The sequence below is a fragment of the Enhydra lutris genome, unplaced genomic scaffold (genome assembly GCF_002288905.1).
Source record: "Enhydra lutris kenyoni isolate GAN:26980312 unplaced genomic scaffold, ASM228890v2 scaffoldscaffold3, whole genome shotgun sequence".
In the NCBI taxonomy this organism is placed as follows: domain Eukaryota; kingdom Metazoa; phylum Chordata; class Mammalia; order Carnivora; family Mustelidae; genus Enhydra; species Enhydra lutris.
The window spans coordinates 66,307,923-66,332,594 of NW_019154087.1; the positions used below are offsets into that span (position 1 = coordinate 66,307,923).

The 24,672-nt window shown below is 37.8% G+C and overlaps 1 protein-coding gene across 1 annotated transcript in view; it reads right to left on the minus strand.

The window, feature by feature from the left end:
- LOC111154278 (Rho GTPase activating protein 10) overlaps positions 1 to 24,672 on the minus strand; it is a 317,626-nt gene that overhangs the window by 46,353 nt on the left and 246,601 nt on the right. The window contains exon 19 of the mRNA XM_022513786.1: positions 6,420 to 6,570. Within this exon, the coding sequence (XP_022369494.1) occupies positions 6,420 to 6,570 (151 nt within the window). The remainder of the gene's footprint in view (positions 1 to 6,419; positions 6,571 to 24,672) is intronic.

Genomic DNA, 24,672 nt, shown 5'->3' on the forward strand with positions numbered 1-24,672 from the left:
AAAATTCTAATATTTTCTTAATACTAACTTTCCATAGGCAGTATGGAAACTGACTTTCCATATACAATATTTATACTAATACATTTAACACTATTTTTACCAAACCTATTTTCCAAAGCAGTTACATACAGCAGCATGTATTGAATATGCTAACAAAATGAGATACTTCCTTCCTCTTGATGGAAAGGTGGTCTAAATACTAAAAAAAAAAAAAAAAATCCTCAAAGCAAAAACCTAAGACATAACGCAATGATACATTTATCTATGAGCGTAACACATGGCTGAAGACCTCGTTTTGATTATATGCCTTCATCCTCCACACTGAGTCAGTTAAGAAGTCCCCTCAACGTGCTTGAACATCTCTCCCAGACTCATCTTCCATCCCTAGTGCTGGTTCAAGACCACATCACCCTGAGCCCAAACTACTTAACCAGCCTTTGTCACAGTCTTCCTGATTCCTAGAGACAAATTAAGTCCCATTAAACTTCTTTTGATATTATTTTCCATGTTACAACTCTTCTCCCTTGCTGAAAAAAATAGTAACTTCTCTTATCATTCTAACTATAAGGTACCTTTCTCTGGCTTTAACAACAATACTGAACAGAAGAAGCCAGTTCTTGAGCGTTTACTATATGCCAGACACTATATTAAGTATATTAACCCCCTAAATCTTCTCAACCATTCACAGTAGTAGACATTATGGTAACTCCCATTTTGTAGGTAATGAAACAGATTTAGAGAGGGTAAGCTATTTGCCCACCAGTTGAATCAGAATATGAATTCCTCAACCCAGACTTCTTACCACCTGTTCCTTTCTTAGGCAGACCTTGCCAGGGTTGGCAGCATCTCATCAGGTTGCCCGTCACTACCCCTCAGCCCTGTCCCCTTCGGATCAAGCTAGCCTCTTCTTTAAGCCCCTGCCTCATTCTTGCTCAGCTTTGCTACCATGCCTTCATTCAAGCTAGTCCCCTCACCTGAAATCATTCCCCGTCCAACTGCCAAAATGGCTCCCCTCAAGGAAACCAGGAAAACTTCCCCACCTCCTGCAGCCCTGGAGTTGCTTCCCAAGGGCCCTCACAGCTGATAGCCCAGCACTGGGCCCTTACTGCCATACTGTTTCATTATTTCACTATGTAGTGACAGAAGGGAAATAGAATATCTACTCCTTGAAACAGAAACACTGTGCAACAAGATGCGGAGTTTATAAAAGCTCTTCAGTAAATAGCCAGTATAGGGGTTCCTGGGTGGCTCAGTTGGTTAAGTGTCTGCCTTAGGCTCAGGTCATGATCTCAGGGTCCTGGGATCCAGTCCCTCATCAGGCTCCTTGCTTGGCGGGGAGTGGGAGGGTGGGGGGGGGGGAACCTGCTTCTCCCATTCTCTCTGCCTCTTCCCCCACCTGTGCACGTTCTCTCTCAAATAAATAAAATGTTTTTTATTTTTTATTTTTTTTTAAAGATTTTATTTATTTATTTGACAGAGAGAGATCACAAGTAGACAGAGAGGCAGGCAGAGAGAGAGAGAGAGAGAGAGGGAAGCAGGCTCCCTGCTGAGCAGAGAGCCCGATGCGGGACTCGATCCCAGGACCCTGAGATCATGACCTGAGCCGAAGGCAGCGGCTTAACCCACTGAGCCACCCAGGTGCCCCATAAAATGTTTTTTAAAAAAAGATATGCAGAAGTCTGATTTTAGTATCCAATATAAGAAAAATCACTAATAAATGATAGAGGCAAAAAACCTCCAAACTGCTAGAAGCATTCCATATTTTAGGATTAAAAATCTACATTTCAAAAGGACTTACAGTAAGCCTACTTTTTAAGTTATATTCTCTTGCTTATGCCTCATTATTCAACAAGATTTTTTCTGACATACCTAAGGTGCCTCATTTATCTCATCAGCATTATTCTCACTGATAGGGGACATTTAAATGTTAGGTAATCATTTTAAAAAATCCAACTTGTTATCATTTAAGCTGAAAGGACATTTATACAACTTATTTGTCCTACTCCAATTTTAGAGACTGATCCATGTCACAGTATGTTCTTCCTTAGAACAGAAGGGAAATGTTCATGCTTCACTGTTTATCTATCTCCCTTTCAACAGTTACATTTTCACTTTTTGCTTATAAGGCTCTGCATCCTTGTCACACTGTAGGACTACAATAACACATGTTCAACAAAATGTGCTGCAGTTAGCACATCCAGCATCCAAGTGTGAAAGTGCCAACCCAACGATACCCAAGTAAGACCTACTCTATATTATTAAATCTTACCAACTGGCTTGCAAGATGATTCTGTTTTCAACTCACCATAAATCATATTTTTTCAGTTGCCTAAACAAATAAACTGCTATATCATGTACAAAAGAAGATGGGCACAGCATACCTAACTACCCAAGAATATACAAATAAAAACTTGTCCTGTGAATGCCTAGTTCTGTTTAAAATTAGAGCTAGCATAAAGAAAGAGAGAGCTTAGTCAAAATTTAGACAACAATCATCTTCTCTCCCACTCTCCAAACCTTTAAAATTTTTCTTCTGCCATGAATGAAAATAACAAAGAATGTATTTCATGAAGCCTCAAGAACCTTCCTTATATTTGGGAGAATTACAACAAAGACAATAGTCTCGGGGCATCCAAGTGGTTCAGTTGGTTAAGCGTCCGACCCTTGATTTCAGCTCAGGTCATGATCTCAGGATTGTGAGATAGAGTCCCGAGTTGGAATCAGGCTCTGTGCTCAGAAGGGAGTCTGCCTGGGAGTCTCTCTCTCCCTCCCTTCTGCCCCTCCCCACCCCAAAGAAAGAAAGAAAGAGAGGGAAAGAAAGAAAGAAAAGAAAATAGTCTCTCTTTATATAAGTGGTAGTAAGGACATAAATATGGAGCTGGCAGGAGAAAAGGAACATATGTTATATAATGAACTTGTTTAGAGTTACTTTATTACTAATTCTAAGAAAATAAAAACACAGAAAGATAATTGGAGAATGAATTTCTGATTTTTAGTTTTCCTTTTAGTACTTTCTGGTCTACCTCATATTTTGCTATCTCACAAAAGACTTAGCCAAATCTCCTCAACTTTGAAGTTCATGAGATTATTAAATGCTATATGAAAACAAATAATATGGCTTCTACAAAATAAAGATAAGAATTTCAGTAAAGATTTAATAGCTGCTCTATTGAAAGAAATCTAGCCAGAAACTATATCCATTTCAGTTCATATTAATCATCAGTAAGGATCCTTAAGCAACTAACTAGAATTTTAAAGTCTTTTGCAAATAGTAAGTTTAATATCACTTAATCGTATATTACAAAGAAAAATAATGAGCATTGCCTATACAGTATGACAAGATGTGCCAAAGCCAATTAAAGTCTTCAACAAAGTAAAGATATTAGGCGTCTTTAATTAAATTGGTCATCTCTCAATTGGGATGAAGGTGGGGTTGAACATATCATAATAAAAGTCATGTATAACAGGAGAGGGTTTCACTCTCATTTTATGCCCGCTTGGATTCTCTGCTTCCAGGCCTATCCTACTTCAACTCATATAATAGGCTTGCTGACTCTTCACTAATAATGACTTTTTGATCTGCCTGATGTTTCACTGAAGCCGATTCTGATGGCTTTCCAGGGTTGTCTACTTGCTACGTCACACAGTTTCATATCCTACTCAACACAGAAGAACTAACACACTACAACTCAAATACCAAATCTGTGACCAAATCATAGGGCTAAAGAAAATCTCCAGTTGTCCAGTCCAGCCCCTTGAATCTTGACAGATAATCCACCTAAATTTAAAGAAAAACTATTTGCCCTGGGTTTCATTAAGTCAAGGTTAATTTATACTACAGTGCATAAATGGCAGAGAGGGCATATTTGCATTTAAATTATCTATCACATTCATATAAGCTACAAAATTGAGAAAAATAATCCACCAAAGTTGGCTATAATGCATACCTTAACCAAACCTAGAGAAACACATCAAGTGACTGGCACCACTGATAAGAAGAAATACAAAGAAGATGAACCTTTTGAAAACTTTGAGTTGACAATAACAGAATTTACGCTACGGGGGAAAAAAAACTACATCTTAATGGCAAGTATAGATTCCCCCCCTTAGAAGGGGGCAGAGTTTTCAATATGATAAGTGGTATTCAATAACACAGTTTTTTAGTAACCTTCTCCTATATGCTTCCTTTCAAAAGTTTTTCTCTTCATTTATCCACAACTCACTCTCTTTTTGGAAAATGCAATATGTAGACCTTACTGCTCTCTCTGAAATAATTCTTTTTCACAAACTTGAGTTTCACTAAAGCTTAGCTACAATTAATGGGGGGGGGGGGTAGGTGGGAGGATAAATAATAGCTTTTAATAGTTTTATATTTTGACCTCTAAAGTCAAATAAAATCCCTCTACAACAAAAGCACGGATTTTCCTGACTCGGACAGCTTGCAACACCAACAACAAATTCCAAGGCTGCAATCAAGCAAGATTAATGTAAAGTTATAAAGTACAAAATGCAGAAGAAAACATCATATAAATAATGAACATAAAAACAGACTAAAGGAATTGAGTATTTCACAATCTTTCCCCCTTATGATCAAATAATTAAGAATTATTATATGACCTAAAACTAGGAAAGCTATGATTATATACCATCTTGAGCATTCCCATAAAAGACGTGCCAAACACCACTTCAGCAACTTCTTACTCATTACTAATCACTTAGCAACCCAATGATCAAAAGGCCAGTATACCATGTATACATGATTGGGTATTATGATTTAATTCCTTAAAATACCAAAAAAGTAGATATGATTCTAAGACAAACAGTCCCTCTTCAGTCATTTCCTTTATGAAATATAGTCAATTCAGTTTTGCTCAAGGGCCAATGAACCAATGTAGATACTATTCTACATAATGTATGATATATCTCCTTGACTTCTTTTTCTCTTCCTACTTCCCAACATTAGCCTCTTTCACGATTTATTAACACTTCCACCAGAGGACAAGTGAGATACAAGAAAAGGTGCAATTCAAACCAGTCAGTTTTACTCCTTATTAGCAATTCTGTTGAGGGAGTGAAGGTGAGAAAAAAAGAGAACAAAAAAGTTAGGTGGGATCAGAAGTTGAAACTGATGTCTAAAAGTAAGCTCTGAAATTATAGGTTGATTTTAATGATTCAGGCTCTTCCTCTGGAAAATAAGGATCTGATTATAAAACTAATAGTTGTATCATATGATGCATTTCTTAATGTAAAAGAATACCAGCACACCTTCACCCCCCATGTTACTACAGGAAGCATTCCGAGTCCTCCTGGGAGACTCCCAAGTCAGTCGTTACTTGCTCTCATCGATCTTTGGATATTCACTACCTGGACATCTGACTATATAGCTCCTCATGATGAAGGTACTGTATTTGTTTCTGTCTGCATTCATTCCCTTCCTCCCTCTGACATTCACCTTCAGCTTCCAAACCGATATAACTGTAATGGCTTGAAAGGATAATTAATGAAAGAGACAAAAAGAGAAAAAAAAAAAAGGATGAGAAGAAAAAGAATGACAATGAGTTTCAAGTTCAGGAAATGTCCTCAGGAAATGTGAAGTCCCACAACAAATGAGTCCCCATTTCAGACATGCCTACTGAAATTGGAGTTTCTGAGACCAGGATCATCTTCCTCTCCATACCAATAACCACATGATTACAAACTGGCAATCAGTGACTTCTACATGGCACAGTCTTGTTTTGTAGAGATCAGCATTTCAAATTCCAATTTCCAAGCTCTCTTTAAACAGTGAGGCAGTCTGGCAATGCTGAAACAATGTGGTTGCATGACAACGAGTAACAGGAACGTGGCAGCCAGGAGGAGACGGGAGAACTTGCGTTCGCCCGAGTCCCACTACAGCTTATGCTCACTCCACTCAGCCTGGCCCCTAAGGCAGGTCACTTTGCCACTCCTGCTAGATGAGGAGACGCTAGCCTCACAAGAACGTCAGAAAGATGGGCTAAGTAAGATGCAGAAGCCCTAAACTCTAGGGCAACAGAAGACTTTGTCTCTAATGCAGATGCATTTAACATTAGACTATCAGCTCCTCTCAAAAGATCTGCTTTAATTTTAGTTCCCCTCCCATTTGTCTCAGAGTTATATAACCTCACAGGAGGTCACACAAGTCTCCCAAAAAAGAAATTTAAGCTGTCTTTTAAAAATAAAAAAAGAAGCATGCATAACAAATACAAACACAAACCTGAAACTTGCATTCTCTCTCTGCCAAGGAAGCTTCACCCTCCTTGTTAATCTCAAAAATTATCATCTTAAGGAGAAAAAGAATTAAATCACAGAGGAAGGAAAACCATGGCCTTCCCTGGGGACATACGATATACCATACTCTCAACAGGCTGTCAAGCAGAAAAATATCATTAACATCTTACCATCTTCCAGCTCAAGACAAAGATTATATACAGCCACGGGTCTCTTAGTCCTCTGGCCTTGTCTCTTCGATTGCCTTGGTGGAGCATTTGGGGGTGATGTTGACAGGGATACTGGCTCTGGGAATGTGGCATCAGGCAGGGTCTTAAAAATCTGCCATCAAAGCATAAAGGACATTAATCGTTTCCAATGAACAGAAACCTTTGTGTTGCAATATTAAACCAGGATCAAACAACATTTGATTTGGAGCTCATCCAAAACACGCTAGAGCCAAAAACCCATTCCTTCAAATTTCAGGTACAGGTCCTAAGCCTTTCATTTATTTTTTTAACAGAAGATTTTAAAATAGAATTTCCCATTAAAATTAAGTAAAAGCAACATCCAATCATTACATTGCAAAATAAATTCATTCCCAAACTAAATATGTATAATTATATTTACCAGGCATAGACAATACCATAGCTATCCATCCACAAAGAAAGTAGCCAGGATAAAATGTCAAAGTAAATACCCCATTAAATTTCATACAGGGTTATATTTATGCCAAATGCTGGTCTCAATTTTTTTTTAACTACATAAACAGAAACATCTGACTGTAAATACTTTTACACATTTAAAAATAGCTTATGCTTATGAAATTACCTTTCAGAGTCCCATGTACATTTTTCATAAAATGCTTTATAGATTTTATCAGTTAATACCTTCCAACTTCTTTTAATAATTTCCCTTCCATTTATGAAACCTAGAATATTAGCACCTTGATTATCTTACAGTGTCACTCATAGATCAGCAATAATAACATTAATTAAAATGTACTGCTTCTTTGCTTAGCAATTTTTTTTCTTTTGAGAAAGCAATCTGTAAAGGGAAGCATATCGTGCAGCGGTGATTTATACATAGACCTTCCGAGACCTGGGTTCAGAGGCTTCCTGTCCCAAACAAAACTGCAGACCCTTCGGTCTTCAATGAACTCATAAAATAAAATATTTAAACATACCAACCTAATAGACACTGCATCTCCAAGAGGGCTGATGCTCCCCATGTGGAAGCAGGAAACAGGAAGAAAGCTAACTAGCATTAAACAGAACATAAATATAAACTGACAATAAAAGGCACTGTGGGAAAACCCCACTGCTGCAAGGAAATGATTATTTATGCATTTAAATAAAAACAGGCGTGTGACCCAGGTATACAAGTGAGGGTATCACATACGCGTATCACATTTAACAGCTAACAACCATAGCAGAGCTATAATCGCAGAGACTAAAAGTTCTCACCTAAAAACTATTATATACCAATAAAAAATAGACAATTTCAACACAGCCTTTGCTTTATAGTACCATACTGCCCCCTCATGTGTAAATGGAATACAAAATGATTCAAATTACTCTGGACAAATATTTGCTAGTGAAAATGTAATTTAGTGCTCCAACTGGTAACCTGCTAACACCATATTTCCACAGACTCTGTGTTCCAATCAGGCACTCTGGCAAATAGCAAATTACTTATCTGCCTTAAAAAAAAAAAAATCCTCTGCTGTCTAAACTACTGTCCACAGCTGGATTTATTACCATCTGTCACTGTGCAAATTAAAGAAGGTTGTGGGGTAGTGGGAACAGAAGAGAAGTTGGGCTGACAAATGCACGACAATGTGAAGAAGAGAAGAAAAGATGGGAAAACTTACTTCCACTGGAAGAAAACAGCACGTGTGTGGCCAACTTTTGGAATAGGGTCTTGATTTACCTGTGTTTGATCTTTACAAATATGGGAAATACATCTGGGACAGTAGTGAAATCGGAAACCAAACAATACACAGAGGCAATACATCCAAAGCCTGGATAAACAATGACAAAGTTATATCCCCAGAACTGATGCTAGATAGCTGATAACCTTCTGAACAGACCTTCTCCGAGATCCACACTGATGACTGCTGTTCCCCCACACATCTCAGGGGGAGAGGATGAGTAGGAATATTGGGAGGCGGTGAGCTGTGGGGCAGCTGAAGTCTAGAGAGTCAAACTACCAAGCAAGCCAGGACCTGGGAGTGTGACTCCAATGTCCTCGGGGGACTGATCTGAGACATCCCAGGGCTGAGCCTCCAGAAGCCTCTGGAATACTTATGACAATATTTAGTTTACATCAAAATATCTGAGAGAATATTATTCAGTCATAAAAAGACAAGGAAATCTTGCCATATGACAACACGGATGGTCACAGAGCATTATGCTAAGTGAAATCAGACAGAGAAACACAAATACTCTATGATCTTACTTATAGGAGGAATCTTTAAAAAAAAAAATTAATTAAAAAAAAAAAAAAACCTAACTCCTAGAAATAGAACAGATTAGTGGCTGCCAGAGGTAGAAGGATGGGGATGGGGAAAATGGATAAAGGTGGTCAAAAGGTACAAACTTCTTCTAGCTATAAGATAAAGTTCTGGGGATTGAATGTACAGCATGGTGACTACAGTTAGTGATAGTGCATTGCATATTTGCAAGCTGCTAAGAGAATGAACCTTAAAAGTGCTCATTACAAGAAACAAAAATTTTATGTATGTGAGAATATGGGTGTTAACCAAATTTACTGTAGTAATCATTTCACAATACATACATAGATCAAATCATTATAGTGTACACCTTAAACTAAAACAAACACTTTATGTCAATTATATCTGAATAAAACTGGGGAGAAATTACATCTGGGAATGGGGAACTATTCTGTTTTCCTTTGATATCCATTTTTAAAGCTTCCAGGCGATTCTTCTGTGTAGCCCAAGCCTGAGAAGTGCCCATTTAGACAATCATTATATAGCACTCTACACTTTTGTTGGATAGACCAAAGCCAAAATCAAAACACAGAAAAATTACTTCAGAAAAACTGACACTGAACATATACAATCAATTCCTTGGAACCTTCCCAACTCCTAATTAGAATAAAATATCTATATTTTATATCTATATATTTATATATATAGATATAAAGATATATATATCTATATATATAGATATATTTATATCTATATCATAAACTCCATGTTGTATTAACACTTCAAAGAGTTAACCTTTCATCTGAATGAGGGGATACCAAGGCACATTTGCTAACTTGAGAAGGCACTAATCTAGCTTTTAAGTCTTCTCAACTATGGAAGTTTAGACATATTGCTTAAAACGGAGTACCACATCTTCTCATCTGTATAATGAGGGCTATAACACCTAGATCTCATGTTATTACAGGGATTAAATGAGAAAACATTTATAAAGTTTAGTACAGCAGTTGGCCCACTGTAACCAGAAATAAAAGGGAGCTACTGATACTTCTAATAAGATCACATATAGTAGATAATGATAATAAAAATGGATCTAGACCCTCATTACTCAGCTCAACCACTGTTTTGAGAGTGCTCTAAGTTCTTAAGGTCTTGAATATTCCTCTAATTCACTGTGTATTCTAAACACTATGATTCTAAAATGTTTATGGAAAAAAACCCATCCAGCAATGGGCAAAAGGGAAGAAACAAAATAGAGCCCCTCACTGGAATTCCCAAGTCAGCTAGAATCACATCATTACTTTGTGTACACTGCTGCACTAAAATTTGAGATTTAAATTACCTCCTCTTTCACTGAATACATTTAACATTTAAAAAACACCTACTAGGTAGTAGGCTTTCTTTAATATTCTCGCAACTTTTGAGGAAAGCATTGTTCCCCACATTTTAAAATGATAAAGTCCCAAAGATTAAATCATGAACCCAAGTCTCTTTTCCAATCTAAGTTTGAAAATGGTAGTGTTGGTATCTCCACTCAGCTCTGATTCCAAAGCTCCTATTGCCAGTTAAAAAACAAAATTTAATTCCCGGGGCGGGGAGTGGGGGTGGTGGTGGAATCACCGACTATATACTATTCTATATCTGTTTTAAAAGAGTAAAACTGGAGATTATATAATCTCAGATTATGTATATAACAGATTATCTGCCTAAGACTCACCATGGTTGTGCTATGTCCTCCCAGATGTTTCAAGACCCATTACCTTTCATGTGCATCTACCTTGTTTGCCCAAAGGCACTAGCCTTGCATTGGTGGTTCAGTGGTAGAATTCTCTTTTTTTTTTTTTTTAAGATTTTATTTATTTATTTGACAGAGAGAGATCACAAGTAGACAGAGAGGCAGGCAGAGAGAGAGAGAGAGGGAAGCAGGCTCCCTGCCGAACAGGAGAGCCCGATGCGGGACTTGATCCCAGGACCCTGAGATCATGACCTGAGCCGAAGTCAGCGGACTAACCCACTGAGCCACCCAGGCGCCCCCAGTGGTAGAATTCTTGCCTGCCAAAAGGCACTAGCCTCAAGTACTCAACTCTTTTTCTCGTTTGTTTTTTAAGTTACAAAGTTACGCTCTCATGGTTCTCTCTGAAACACCAGAAATAACTTTTAAAAAAAATTTTTTTAAACTTAGGAGAGGAAGAAACAGTAAACTGTTTATATTTTAAAACTTTTGACCTGGGACGCCTGGGTGGCTCAGTTGGTTAAGCAGCTGCCTTCAGCTCGGGTCATGATCCTAGTGTCCTGGGATCGAGTCCCACATCGGGCTCCTTGCTCGGCGGGGAGCCTGCTTCTCCCTCTGCCTCTGCCTGCCATTCTGTCTGCCTGTGCTCGCTCTCTCTCCCTCACTCTCTGACAAATAAATAAAATTAAAAAAAACAACAACAAAAAAAAAAACTTTTGACCTGTTTTCTGGCCATCTGATTCTAGAAGTTACAATTTGGCTTGTCTTATTCTATGTGGCCAAGATGTGCCATTTTTAAAACTGAGTTCCTGATTCTAGAACCACTATATGGATGCAAATTCCTTTACTGCCCACGTCTCTTTCCAAAATCTTTGGACTCTCCTAACTTCTCTAACACCATGCTACCTTCATTGTAGGGCAGATGAACTCATCTGAAACAATTCTAAAAGATCAAGTCTACTCAAAACATTTTTTTCAAGGTAGAAAGTTTCTTCACTACACCCACGTATTTTACAACAAAGAAAAACTCAAACCAGACAACTCAATGACAAAAAACAAAACTCCACACATAGGCATGTCAGGTAAGCAAGCGCGTATTCAGGTCTCCTGAGCGTCAGCGCAAACACAAGTCTGGCACCACCTTTCAGTCACAGATGCCTCAGACTCAACAAACTGCACATTTATGCCCATGGGACTCAGCTATACAGATAAATACCTCCCCAAGTCCTTCTTGCTCTGCCACCAGGGGCCACATATGGAAATGATGGGGCTGCATCTGCTAGAAATGCTTTGTAGATATACAGCAAATAAAAATGGTTTCTAAAAAGTTTGCTTTAAAACCCAACTCAAACCGGCAGCGTTTCATTCAACTAAATTAACTAGTAATATGGTTAAAGGAAATTAAGGGGGATGAGATTATTCTTTTTTTTTTTTTTACATGTCTCTGCAGAAGGATTCACTGGTCTTTACTGCAATAGGAAGATTATTAATACCTGTACATATTCTTATCATCTTTAGTAACAATAGGTGCAACTACTGGGTAGTTGAAATATATGCCTGACATATTCTTAGGACCAAGTGCTTGATCCACAAAGATTTGAGCCCAGATTTCCTGACTCCAGTATGGATGTGTTAGTCACTATGCTGCTCTGTCTCCAGTATTTCCAATCACATTAAGCCCCATTCATACTATGTCCTCTTTGATGATGGCAGATCTCACCTAACTATACTACCCATAAACAGAGAGACAGAGAGCCAGCAGGCAGTTGGAAATCAATGCCTACTCCCCTTAGGGAACATTTAATGTACAAAAAGGGACAAAGATAAAATTTTCAGTCTTCTTTCCACAATATTGAACTACAGAATGGCCAGATATTCCTTCCACCTTCAGAGTCTACAGTGTGTTTAGACAAACTTTCATCACCTTAAGGTCGTATGACTCTAGGTTGGCACCAAGGTGGCCTGAACCTTCCATCTACAACAAAACTTCAGAAGTCAGCTACAGTGTGAGCACTACACAGAGAACTCTGAAGACCTTCCAGCTGTCTATCCTTGAACCGGCTCGACCCCATGACTAAACACAGGTCTTTAGCAGAAAATATAACTAGAATCGACAACAGGGGCTGACAGTGAAATACCAGTTGGGTTTAGACTTGACTCTGGAAGTAGTTTAAGGCTTCACATTTGTTCTGGTTCATTAGAACTCAGAATCTCAGAGCTGAAAAATATCCTACTTATCACTTAGGCCAAGCCCTTTATCTCACAGTGGAACAAGCCGAGGCTCCTATGGTTAAAGATTTGCTCATTTTTATACCACTAGTTAGTGGTAAACCCAAGCTTTGTTCCCAGACCAAGGCCTCAATGCCAAATGCTATTTCCCATCTTGCTGGCTCTGGTCCTTTCTTTCCAACAGACTGTTCTGTATTCATTCGCTTCCTCATCAGGGCAGATTCTGCTATACAGCTGCAGTTCCTCCGAGCGCTTTCCTACGTGTTATCTGATGCAAGCCACTACATGGGGATCTGTGAGGCTGACCCTGGAATGCATTACAGGGTTTGGTTCAGAGAGCCAGCTTCCAGGCAGCATGAGGCCCCTCCCACTGTGTCACAGAAGACAGGGGGAAGGGCAGCCAAGAAGAATGGGAGGGAAGGGGAGGGAGCAGGAGACAGTCCCAGTTCCAGCCTCTTCATCCTATGGACTCAGGCTTTCACTGTGGCCCTGACTTACCCTGACCTTTTCAAAAAAACAACTTCAATTTTGGTTTACAAGACCCTCCCAGGAGGGGAGAGGAGGGGAGCAGAGGGCAGGGGAGGGGAGGGGGAAAAAAAGCAAAAAGTGTGCTTTTTTGGAATTTATCAAATAGCTAGAGTTCCTCTTTTCCTTTCTTTCCAAGCTTTTAGCTTTAATTTCTTAGAGACATTTTCAGACCCCTTCCCAAGTCCTAATGGGGTATATACCACATCGATTTCTGCAGCATTCTATGCACTAGAGTAATACACAACTGACTTTGGTTTTTCTACTTCAAGGTCTCAGTAAATGACAACTTTTATCTACCAGACTTTATATAATGAAACATAAACATACCCCAGAACTACCTACCCCAAACCATGGATATTTTCAGTGCCATTAACTGTGCATACAACATCTGTGCCCTGGTTTTTCTAGTGTTCCACAAGAACTGACACAGGTAGTGATAATAATTAATAACTCTGATATATTGGGAACTAAATGGTATTAATAAAATGTTTATAGGCTCCCTAAATAACTTTCTCCCCACTCAATTCACAAGAGAAACTTCTCCTGATCAAGCCAAAGCTACACGGCTCTTACACTCATGGTGTGAACATATATTCCCAGTTCTGAAATGTTGTTTTCTGGTTTGTGGAACTTTGAAAACACTCCAGATGCTGTTTTATCAATTTGCACCTGCAAACATTTGGGAAACACAAGCGTACACCTTCCAAAGTCAGAAGAATACACTTTCCCAAACACAGCTGTAACTCTGACTTTCAAAACCCAAATGCTACCAAATATTCTTCACTAAATAAAAAACCAATAAGTTAAAAAGTTTTCCTTTCAGCAATAAAAGCCTAGAATAACGTTAAGGAAATAGAGGTACTCTACACCAACAATGAAGCATACTCCATACATGATATTCCTTCCTTTTTTTTTTTCCCCTCTTATTCCTCTTCCTCCAATTTTGGTGTACCACTTCTCCCAGATTTTTTTTTGTTTTTTTCATCCTTTATCTTTGCAGGACTCAACACTCCCTTAGAAATCACTTGGTCCTAACAACAGCACAGAGGATCAGAACACAGGAAACCTACCATCTACAATCCCCAAAGCCTGGGAATCCATAAGAAGAGGCCTCCCCAACCCAGCACTAGCTCTAGCCATGACAAAGAGCAGGCCCCTCCTTCAATGAGACCTGTGACACTTTAAACCGAGTACAAGTAAACACACTCATCGTTTCATGACCTTTTCAAGGAGAATGACATTTTTCTTTTGGAATACAAGCTATGACCCCTAGTCATTTGTGTAGGCCAGAATGACCATGTCCTTAGAAAGGAAAAATAAGCCACAGAACTATTAATTCTCTAAAAGGAAGTGTGTGGATTTTAATCACAGTGAAGACAACATCTCCTGAAGGCATGTATATGATTATATTTATCAGAATCATCTAAAACCTTTTTCAAGTATATATGCCCCCAGGCATGGCCTACATATTTAAGAGATAGTGCAACAGCCTTTTTTTCTCTCTCTCCATTTTTAACATTCATAAAAATGATATGTCTAAAGCAAAACCATGTTTTGAAGGTGGTCAATGGTGGTCCTTTATGAGAAGCTGCATGGCCAGGGCAGGAGATGTTTATCAGTCTTCATATTAAATCAATGGTTTTAAAATTTATAGGAACAGTTTGGTTTAATTTTTTATTGGTAATTTTTTTTGTTTCAAATTAGAGTTGTCCCTTGAATAATGTGGGGGTTAGGGTGCTGACTCCCCTCCCCTAGGCAATCAAAAATCAACATATAACTTTTGACTTTCCAAAACCTGAACTACTAATAGCCTACTCTTGGCCTATGTTGTTACTGATAACATAAACAGTTGATTAACACGTATTTTGTGTGTCATATGTGTTATATACTGTGTCCTTACAATAAAGCAAGCTAAAGAAAATTTTATTGAGAGTATACAATTATAGTATTGTACTGTATTTATCTTAAAAAAATCTGTGTGTAAGTGAAACTGCGCAGTTCAAACTCATTGTTCAAACATCAACTGTACAATTTATTCATGTTACAAAACTGATAACTAAAACACATTATATTCCTTGTAGAACTTCTGGTAAACTTAAAAAAAGAAAGAAAGAAAGAAAGAAAGAAAGCTCTTTAAAGAAGACTAAAAACCACCCATCATCCCACACACAGAAACATTTCTGTTAAAATTTTAATGACTATTCTTCAGAGCTTTTTTCCCCCATGTAACATTTGTCTCATTTTAAAGAAGTCAATACATGGCTACAAAAATATACAGATCTCAGTGTCCTAGAATTTGCCAGTATTCAGTCTTAGCAACACTGACAGGTGACCTCTGCCATATATAATTGTTAGGAATAAGCTTTAGGCAAGATTTGTTTTCTAAACACCTTCGCATATAGCTAGATTTTCACCTCCTACTTGAAATGTTTCTAATCAGGAATTTAGAAAATACTCACGTATAATTTTAAGAATATTCCAAGCAGCCCAATGGTTCAACCCTAACCTTGCCAACTCAAGCCTCTGTGGAAATCACATAATGGCACATGATAACAACTCCTTCAGGATGTACTGCACAATTCATTTTAGTATGACTTAAATATGATGAAAGCATAATCTTTACCTAGTTCCTGCACCTTCAAAGGTGAAGCTAAAAAGGTTAATGCTTACATTCCTGCATTATACCTCAGTTTGGAACATGCTAACTCTCAGTTATAACAGCTTGTGTTTGAAGTGTAAAAGGAAAGATCTCCCTCAACTGATATCACTTCTCCTAGAACCAGCTTTGAAACAAATGTTTCCAATCATGATGAATGGTGCTATGCCTTAAGTGCATTCCTTTAATTGGAAGGAAACAACAGTCAGGATAAAATGACCACAGAACCACACAGAGAGCAGAACCTCTTCATCTGTATTTCTGTTGACACTCTAATAATTTAAGTGCTTGTTACTTACATCTGTATAAATTGTTTAGTACCCGTCAAATTGGGTCACGCATGCTCATAGAAATTATTCAAAAATCCAACATTGTCATCATTATATGTTTATTTACTGGGAGATGAGCATATTTAAGATCTTTATGTAATTTAGGTCCCAAATCATAAATGTTAGGGAGCCATCAATGAATGCTATCACTAATGGATAAAAGTCTACCATGGAATAGGATTCTTATATAGTCTCAGGCTACTGGTAGGGCACCTGGGTGGTGGCTCAGTTGGTTAAGCACCTCCCTTTGGCTCAGGTCATGATCCCAGGGTCCTAGGATCAGCCCTGTTTTGAGCTCCCTGCTCAGTAGGGAGTCTACTTCTCCCTCTCCCACCCATGTTCTCTCTCTCTCTTTCTCTCAAATAAATATTTTAAAAAATAGTTTGAGGCTATAACTTAATTATAAAAATGGGAAAAAACCTGTTTTTACAATTAAAAAATCTGTCAGTCATCACCTCTGACATTCTTAAAACACAATCACAAATTCATTGACACTCTTCCATCAAGACTGGCATCTATCCACCACCAAAAAAAAAAAAAAAAAAGAAAAGAAATCTTGCCATTTGTAATGACATGGATTGAACTAGAGGGTCAATCAGAGAAAGATAATTATCATATGATCTCTCTGATATGAGGAATTTGAGAGGTGGGGTGGAGGCTTGTGGGGGGAAGGGAGCAAAAAATGAAACAAGATGGGACTGGAGGGGGAGACAAATCATAAGAGACTCTTAATCTCAGGAAACAAACTGAGGGTTGATTGGGCGGGGGTGGGTAGGGATAGGGTGGCTAAGTGATGGACACTGGGGAGGGTATGTGCTATGGTGAGTGCTGTGAACTGTGTAAGACTGATGATTCACAGACCCGTATCCCTGAAACAAATAATACATTATATGTTAATAAAAAAAATAAAGTAAAAAATAAAAAGATTAAAAAAAGAGAGAGAGAGTGGCATCTATATCCCTTCCCCTTGAATCTGGGCAGCTCCTAACCATGCCAACCAACAGCATATGCATTAGTGATGGTAAAGAACTATGGATGCTAGATTATAAAAGGCACTACAGTCTCTGTCTTGGTGGCTAGAATACTCTCTTAGGCTGCCATGCTCTGTGAGGAAACACAAGCTTGTGTAGGAGGCTCTGTTCCATTGTTCCAGAGGAGCCTTGCCTCTGAATCACCCCAGCCTAGGCACCAAATGTGAGCATGGAGGCCTCCAGATGATTCCAGTCCCAACCATTCCAACATCCCAGCTTATTTGCCTAGAATATTATTTGGGAGATAAACATCATTTACCTCCCAAAAATATACAACCTGAACCTAAACATGAAGAAAGATTCAAAATAAATATCGTTTTATAAAAGAACTGGTCTAGACTTTCAGGAAGCATGGTGGAGTAGTAGGATCCTAAGTTCACTTTGTCTCATGGTTACAACTCAATAGCACCCACATCAGTGCAAATAACCCAGAAAATGACCCAAAGACCGGCAGAGCAGACTCTCTACAGCTAAATGTAGAAAAGATGCCACACCAAAGAGGGTAGGAAGGACTACACCAAAGAGGGTAGGAAGGGCAAAGACACCATCAGGAGCCAAATGGACCTGCTGGACTATCTGCAGGATGAAGGGACACAGTGGGCATGGAAGAGACCAGACCCCACACCAGATACCTCAGGCATGGGGAACACACACTGGGAAGAGGAATTCCCATAACATTTGGCTTTGAAGGGGCCTGGTTTCATAACTTCTTACAACTGATGGGGCTTAGCACTTGAACTTGAAGAGTCAGTGGGCTCAGCTTTGGGAGCTAAAGGGTAAGAGGAAACTGAGTTACCACCATTAAACAGACAGTACAACAAACAACCCTGCTGAGATACAGCATAGAAACAGCAGTTTGAAAAACACCTGGAGTATACAGGAAGGAGATTTTTTTATTAATCTCAGAGCACAGGCCAGAGGGGACATGGATCTCTCGGAGACTTCTCCAAGAAAAAAAGAGCTAGTGGCACCAACTTACCTACCCTGCTTCCCAGCCTAAATATATAGACATCTGCACAGTGCCAACATTCTCCACCTAGCTTGCTAAAAGTATCCTGCCCCCATCACAGTTCTATGGACATGCTCCCCATAACCCAGCTAGCCTCAGCAGGAATTTTTCCAAGCTGTTGCAGGTCCTCTCCCATAGAGCACTGCTGTGGACCTTGCTATCACCATGCACCTTGTCTCCTCCAATAAACCCTTGGCCATAGCCCATCCAAAGTGATGCCAAAAGCTTGGCATGTGCTAGCAGCCCTGACAGTGGCCAACACCATTGAAAAGTGACTCCTGTCCCAGAGAGAGAGGGGAAGATAACTAGATATGTCATTCTAACTGCAGACATTAAGTCTGACTGCAGAACACATCCACCAAAAAAAGGCTTCACAGGGGACAACTCAGGGAAAGCACCCTGTAGTTCAGTGCTACTGTTCCTCTGGCAACTCAAGCCCAAGGCAGCTCCAGACTGGCCCACTAACAACCCAGGGACCAAACCCTGCCCACAACAGGCAAAGAAAGCCATGGCACATGACTGGATTGAGCAAAGCCAGATGAGCCATAACAGCAGCATGCAATTGATACACATTGGAGATTCCCATGAAGTGCCATGTCCTGATGAACAGAAGACATTGCACTGCAGGACACTATAAGACCTCTCATTCATAAACCATTACTTTAAAGCTAACTTGCCCAACACATAGAAACTAACAAAGAGAGTTAGACTGAATGAGGAGACAAAGGAGTATGTCCCAAATGAAAGAAAAGGAAAATCAAAGCAAAAGACTGAAGCAAAATGGAGATAATATACCTGATAGAGAATTTAAAATAATGCTAATAAATATACTCACTGGATTTGAGAAAAGAGTAAAGGATGTCAGTGAAATCCTCAACAAAGAGATAAAAAAAAAACATAAAAGAACCAATCGGAGATGAAAAACTCAATAGCTGAAATTAAAAATGTACTAGAGAGAATAAATAGTAGACTAGAGACAGCAGAAGAATGGATCAGTGACCTGGGAGACAGGGCAATCCAGTTGAACAAGAGAGAGAAAAAATAATAAAAATGAAAACAGACAAGGGAACTCAGCAATACCATAAAGGGAATAGCATTCATAAAGTAGAGAATCCAGATAGAAAAGAAAGAGAAACAGGGCCAGAAAATTTCTTGAAGAAATAAAAGTTGAAAACTTCCCAAATCTGGGGAAGGAAACAGAAATCTAGATCCAGGAGGCACCGAAAGCCCCCAACAAAATCAACCCAAGGAGGTCTACACCAAGACACGCAGTAATTAAAATGGCAAAAAATACTGATAAAGAATTTTAAAAAGCAGCAAGGAAAAGGAAAAAGCAAAATACGCAGGAAACTCAATCCAAGGATCAACTGATTTTTCAGCAGAAATTCTGCAGGTCAGACAATAGTTGCATAACATATTCAAAGTGCTAAAAGGAAAAAAACCTGCAACTGAGAATATTCTATCCAGCTAGATATCCAGCTAGGCTACCATTCAGAATAGAAGGAGAGATTTTCCCAAACAAACAGAAGTTAAAGGAATTTATGACCACTAAGCCAGGCCATACAAGAAACATTAAAGGGGACTCTTTGAATGAAAAGGAAACACCATAAGTAGGAGTAAGAAAAGCAGGATGCACAAAAGCAGTAAAACTATATTTTTAAAAATAAGTCAAAGCTGAGGATAGTTGAGGATCCAACTATTAATTTTGGCTCAGGTCATGATCTCAGGGTTGTGGGACTGAGCCCCATTGGGCTCCATACTCAGCAGCAAGTCTGTTTCTCTCTCTCTTCCTCTCCTTCTTCCCCTCCCCCCACATATGTTCTCATGTTCTTTCTCTCTCTCTTTCAAATAAATGGGTGAATTTTTAGAAGAAAAATAAAAATTAGTGAATATAAACGTTGAAATTAGAAAATGTAAAGTATGTCACCACATACCAAAACGTGGTGGGGAAGAAAAGTAAAGAATGGGTTTAAACGTAAGCGACCTTAAACTTAATATAGACTGCTAAATGCACAAGACGTTATACACAAACCTAATGGTAACCACAAATCAAAAGCCAATGAGATGCAAAAAAATAAAAACAAAGGAATCCAAGTATATCACTAAAGAAAACCAACAAGCCATGAGAGAAGAGAGCAAGAGAACAGAAAAGTACAAAAACAACCATAAAACAAGTAACAAAATGGCAGTAAGTAAATACTTATCAGTAGTTACCTTTAATGTAAATGGACTAAATGCTACAATCAAAAAACACAGAGTGATAGAATGAGTAAAAAAGCAAGACCCATCTATATACTGCCTACAACAGACTCATTTCAGACCTAAAGAGACATGCTGGTTGAAAGTGGAGACATGGAAAAGCAGTTGTCATGCAAAGAGCAGTGAAAAGAAAGCTAGGGTAGCAATTCTTATATCAGACAAAGTAGACTTTAAAAGAAATATAAGAGACAAAAAAAGGACATAACATAATCATAAAGAGAACAATCCAACAAGATATAACAATAGAACCAACCAAATACATAAAGCACCCAATAATAAACATAAAGGAAATAATCCATAGTAATTCAATAGTAGTAGGGGACTTTAACACCCAATTACATCAATGAATAGATAGATCATCAAGATAGAAAACCAACGAAAAAACAGTGGCTTTGAATGACGCACCAGACCACATGGGTCTAACAGATATATTCAGAACACTCAGTCCTAAAACAGCAAAATACACATTCTTTTCAAGTGCACATGGAACAATCTACAGAATAAATTACGTATTAGGGCACAAAACAAGTTATCAGCAAATTCATAAAGACTGAAGTCATACTATGTATATTTTCTGACCAAAATGTCATGGAACTAGAAGTCAACCACAAGAAAAAAATCTGGAAAAAAGCAAATACACATAGGTTAAATAACAGGATACTAAAGAATGAATATGTCAACCAAGAAATCAAGGAGGAAATAAAAAAATACATGGAGATAAACGAAAATGAAAACAGCAGTCCAAAATCTTTGGGATGCAGCAAAAACCATTCTAACAGGGAAGTTAATAACAATACAGGCCTACCTCAAGGAGCAAGAAAAATTACAAATAAACAACCTGATGTTATACCTAAAGGAGCTAGAAAAAGAATAACAAACCCAAAACCAGCAGTAGGAAGGAAGTAATATATACTAGAGAAAAAACAAAACAGAAACAAAAAAAGAACAAATCAATGAAACAAGGAGCTGATCCTTTGAAAAGATCAACAAAACTGATAAACCTTAGCCAGATTCTGGGGGTGGGGGAAGTGGTCAATAAACAAAATCAGAAATGAAAGAGGAGAAATAATGACTGATACCACAGAAATACAAAGAATTATAAGAGAATATTATGAAAAAATTATATGCCAACAAATTGGAAAACCTAAAAGAAGTGGTTAAATTCCTAGAAACATATAATGTGCCAAAACTAAATGAGGAAGAAGAAGAAAATTTGAACAGACTGGTTACTAGCAATGAACCAAATCAGTAATCAAAAAACTTCCAACAAACAAAAGTCCAGAACCAGTTACTATTCTCAAAGTATTTCAAAAAATAGAAGAGGAAGGCAAGCTTCCAAATTCTTTCTGAAGCCAGCATTACCATGATACCAAAAGTAGATTAAAAAACAAACAAACAAAAAAACTACCAAAAAAACAGAAGTACAGGCCAGTATCTCTGGTGAACATAGATGCAAAAATCCTTAACAAAATAGAGTAAACCAATCCAACAATACACTTAAAAATACATCATATCAACAGAGAAAGGATAAAAACCAAATTATCATTTCCATAGATGCAGAGAAAACATTGACAAGTACAATATCCCTCCATGAAAAAAAAAAAAAAAAACCTCAAAAAAGTAGGGTTAGAGGGAACATACCTCAGTATAATAAAGGCCATATATGAAAAACTCACAGCTAACATCACTCACAGTGGTGAAAAACTAAGAGCTTTCCCCCTAAAATCAGGAATATGACAAGGATATCCACCCTTATCAGTTTTATTACACACAGCACTCGAAGTCCTAGCCATACCAATCAGAGAAGAAAAAGAAATAAAAGGCAACAAAATTTATAAGGAAGAAGTAATGTTTTCAGTATTTGCAGATGATGTGATACTATATGTAAAAAACCCGAGAGATTCCACCAAAAAACTACTACAACTGATAAATGAATTCAGTATATTCACAGGATACAAAATCAATATATAGAAATTCACTGCATTTCTACACACTAATAATGAAGCAGCAAAAAGAGAAATTAAGAAAAAAAATCCCACTTATAATTACACCAAAAATAACAAAATGCCTAGGAATAAACCCAACCAAGGAGGTAGAAAGACTTATACTCCAAAAACTTCAAAATACCAATGAAAGAAATTGAAGACGACACAAATGGAAAAAAATCCATGGTTATGGACAGAAAGGACAAATATTGTTAAAATGTCTATACTACCGAAAGCAAACTACACGTTTAATACAATCTGTATTAAAATACCAAGAGCGTTTTTCACAGAACTAAAATAAAGAATCTTGAAATTTGTATGAAACCAAAAAAGGCTGCAAATAGCCAAAGCAATTTTGAAAAAGAAGAACAAAACTGGAAGTATGGCAATCCCAGATATCAAGATATACTACAAACTTTAGTAATCAAAACATTATTGTACTGGCACAAAACTAGGCACATAGATCAAAGGAACAGATAGAACCCTGAAACAAAACCACATTTATATGATCAGTTAATGTATGACAAAGAAAACAAGAATATGCAATGGGAAAAAGACCATCTCCTCAATAAAGAGTGTTGGGAAAACTGCATAATCACATGCAAAAGAGTGAAACTGGACCACTTTCTTACACCATACCAAAAAATCAACTCAAAATAAATTGAATATCTAAATGTGAGATGTGAAAACAAAGAAATCCTAGAAGAGAGCACAGGCACTAATTTCTCTAATGCGAGCCATAGCAATGGCTAAAATAGATACATCTAAAAACGTATCTTGAGGCAAGGGAAACAAAAGCAAATATTTATTATTGAGACTATATCAAAATGAAAAGCTTCTGCACAGCAAAGGAAATAATCAACAAAATTAAAAGATAATCTGCCAAATGGGAAGATATTTGCAAATGACATATATGATAAAGGGTTAGTATCCACAATACGTAAAGAACATATATAACTTGAAACACACAAACACGAAAATATTCCAAATAAAAATGGGCAGAAAACATGAACAGACATTTCTCCAAAGAAGACATCCATATGGCCAACAAGTAAATGAAATGATGCTCAGCATCACTAATTACCAGGGCAATACCAATCAAAATTGCAATGAGATAGAACCTCACACCTCTCAGAGTAGCTAAAATCAAAAAACACAAAAAACAGCAAGTGTTAACAAGGATGTGGAGAAAAAGGAACCTCAGTGCACTGCTGGTGGGAATTCAAACTGGTGCAGTCACTGTGGAAAACAAGGAGGTTCATCAAAAGATTAAAAATAGAGCTACCATATGAGCCAATAATTCCATTACTGGGTATTTACCCAAAGAACACAAAAATACTATTTTGAAGAAATATATGCTCCCCTGGGGTGCCTGGGTGACTCAGTTAACTATCTGCCTTCAACTGAGGTCATGATCTCAGGGTCCTGGGACCTAGCCCCGCATGTGTTCCATACTCAGTGAGGCATCTGCTTCTCCCTCTCTCTCTGCCCCCCACTCATCCTCACTCTCTCTCTCAAATAAATAAATAAATAGATAAATAAACATTTAGAAATAAAATTTTTTAAAAATACATATATATGCACATCTAGCTTTTTTGCAGCTTTAGAATAGCCAAATTATGGAAGCCACCCAAGTGTCCATTGACAGATGAGTGGGTAAGAGGTAATTTATATATGCAAAATGGAATATTATTCAGCCATAAAAAAGAACAGATGGATCTAGAGAGTATAATGCTAAGTGAAAGAAGTCAGAAAAAGACAAATACTGTATGATTTCACTCATATGCAGAATTTAGGAAACCAAACAAATGAACAACAACAACAAAAAAAAATAGAGACAAACCAAAAAACAGATTATTAACTATAGAGAGCAAACTGGGGGTTGCCAGAGGGCAGGTAGCGGGGATGGGTAAAAATAGGTGATGGGGATTAAAGAGTACACTTGCCTTGATGAGCACTGAGTAATGTACAGGTTTGTTCAATCATTATATTATATACCTGAAACTAATATAACACTGTATGTTAACTATATTAGAATAAAATTCTTAAATTAAAAAATTAAAAACAACACCTGGTCTGTACTCTTCAAAAGTATCAGTATCATGAGAGACCGACTGAGAAACTATTCTAAATTAAAGAAAACTGAAGAGATATATCAATGATTAAAACACAATTCATTATACTGGACTGGATCCTGCATGTGGGTAAATTTTTCTATAAAATCTATCAGT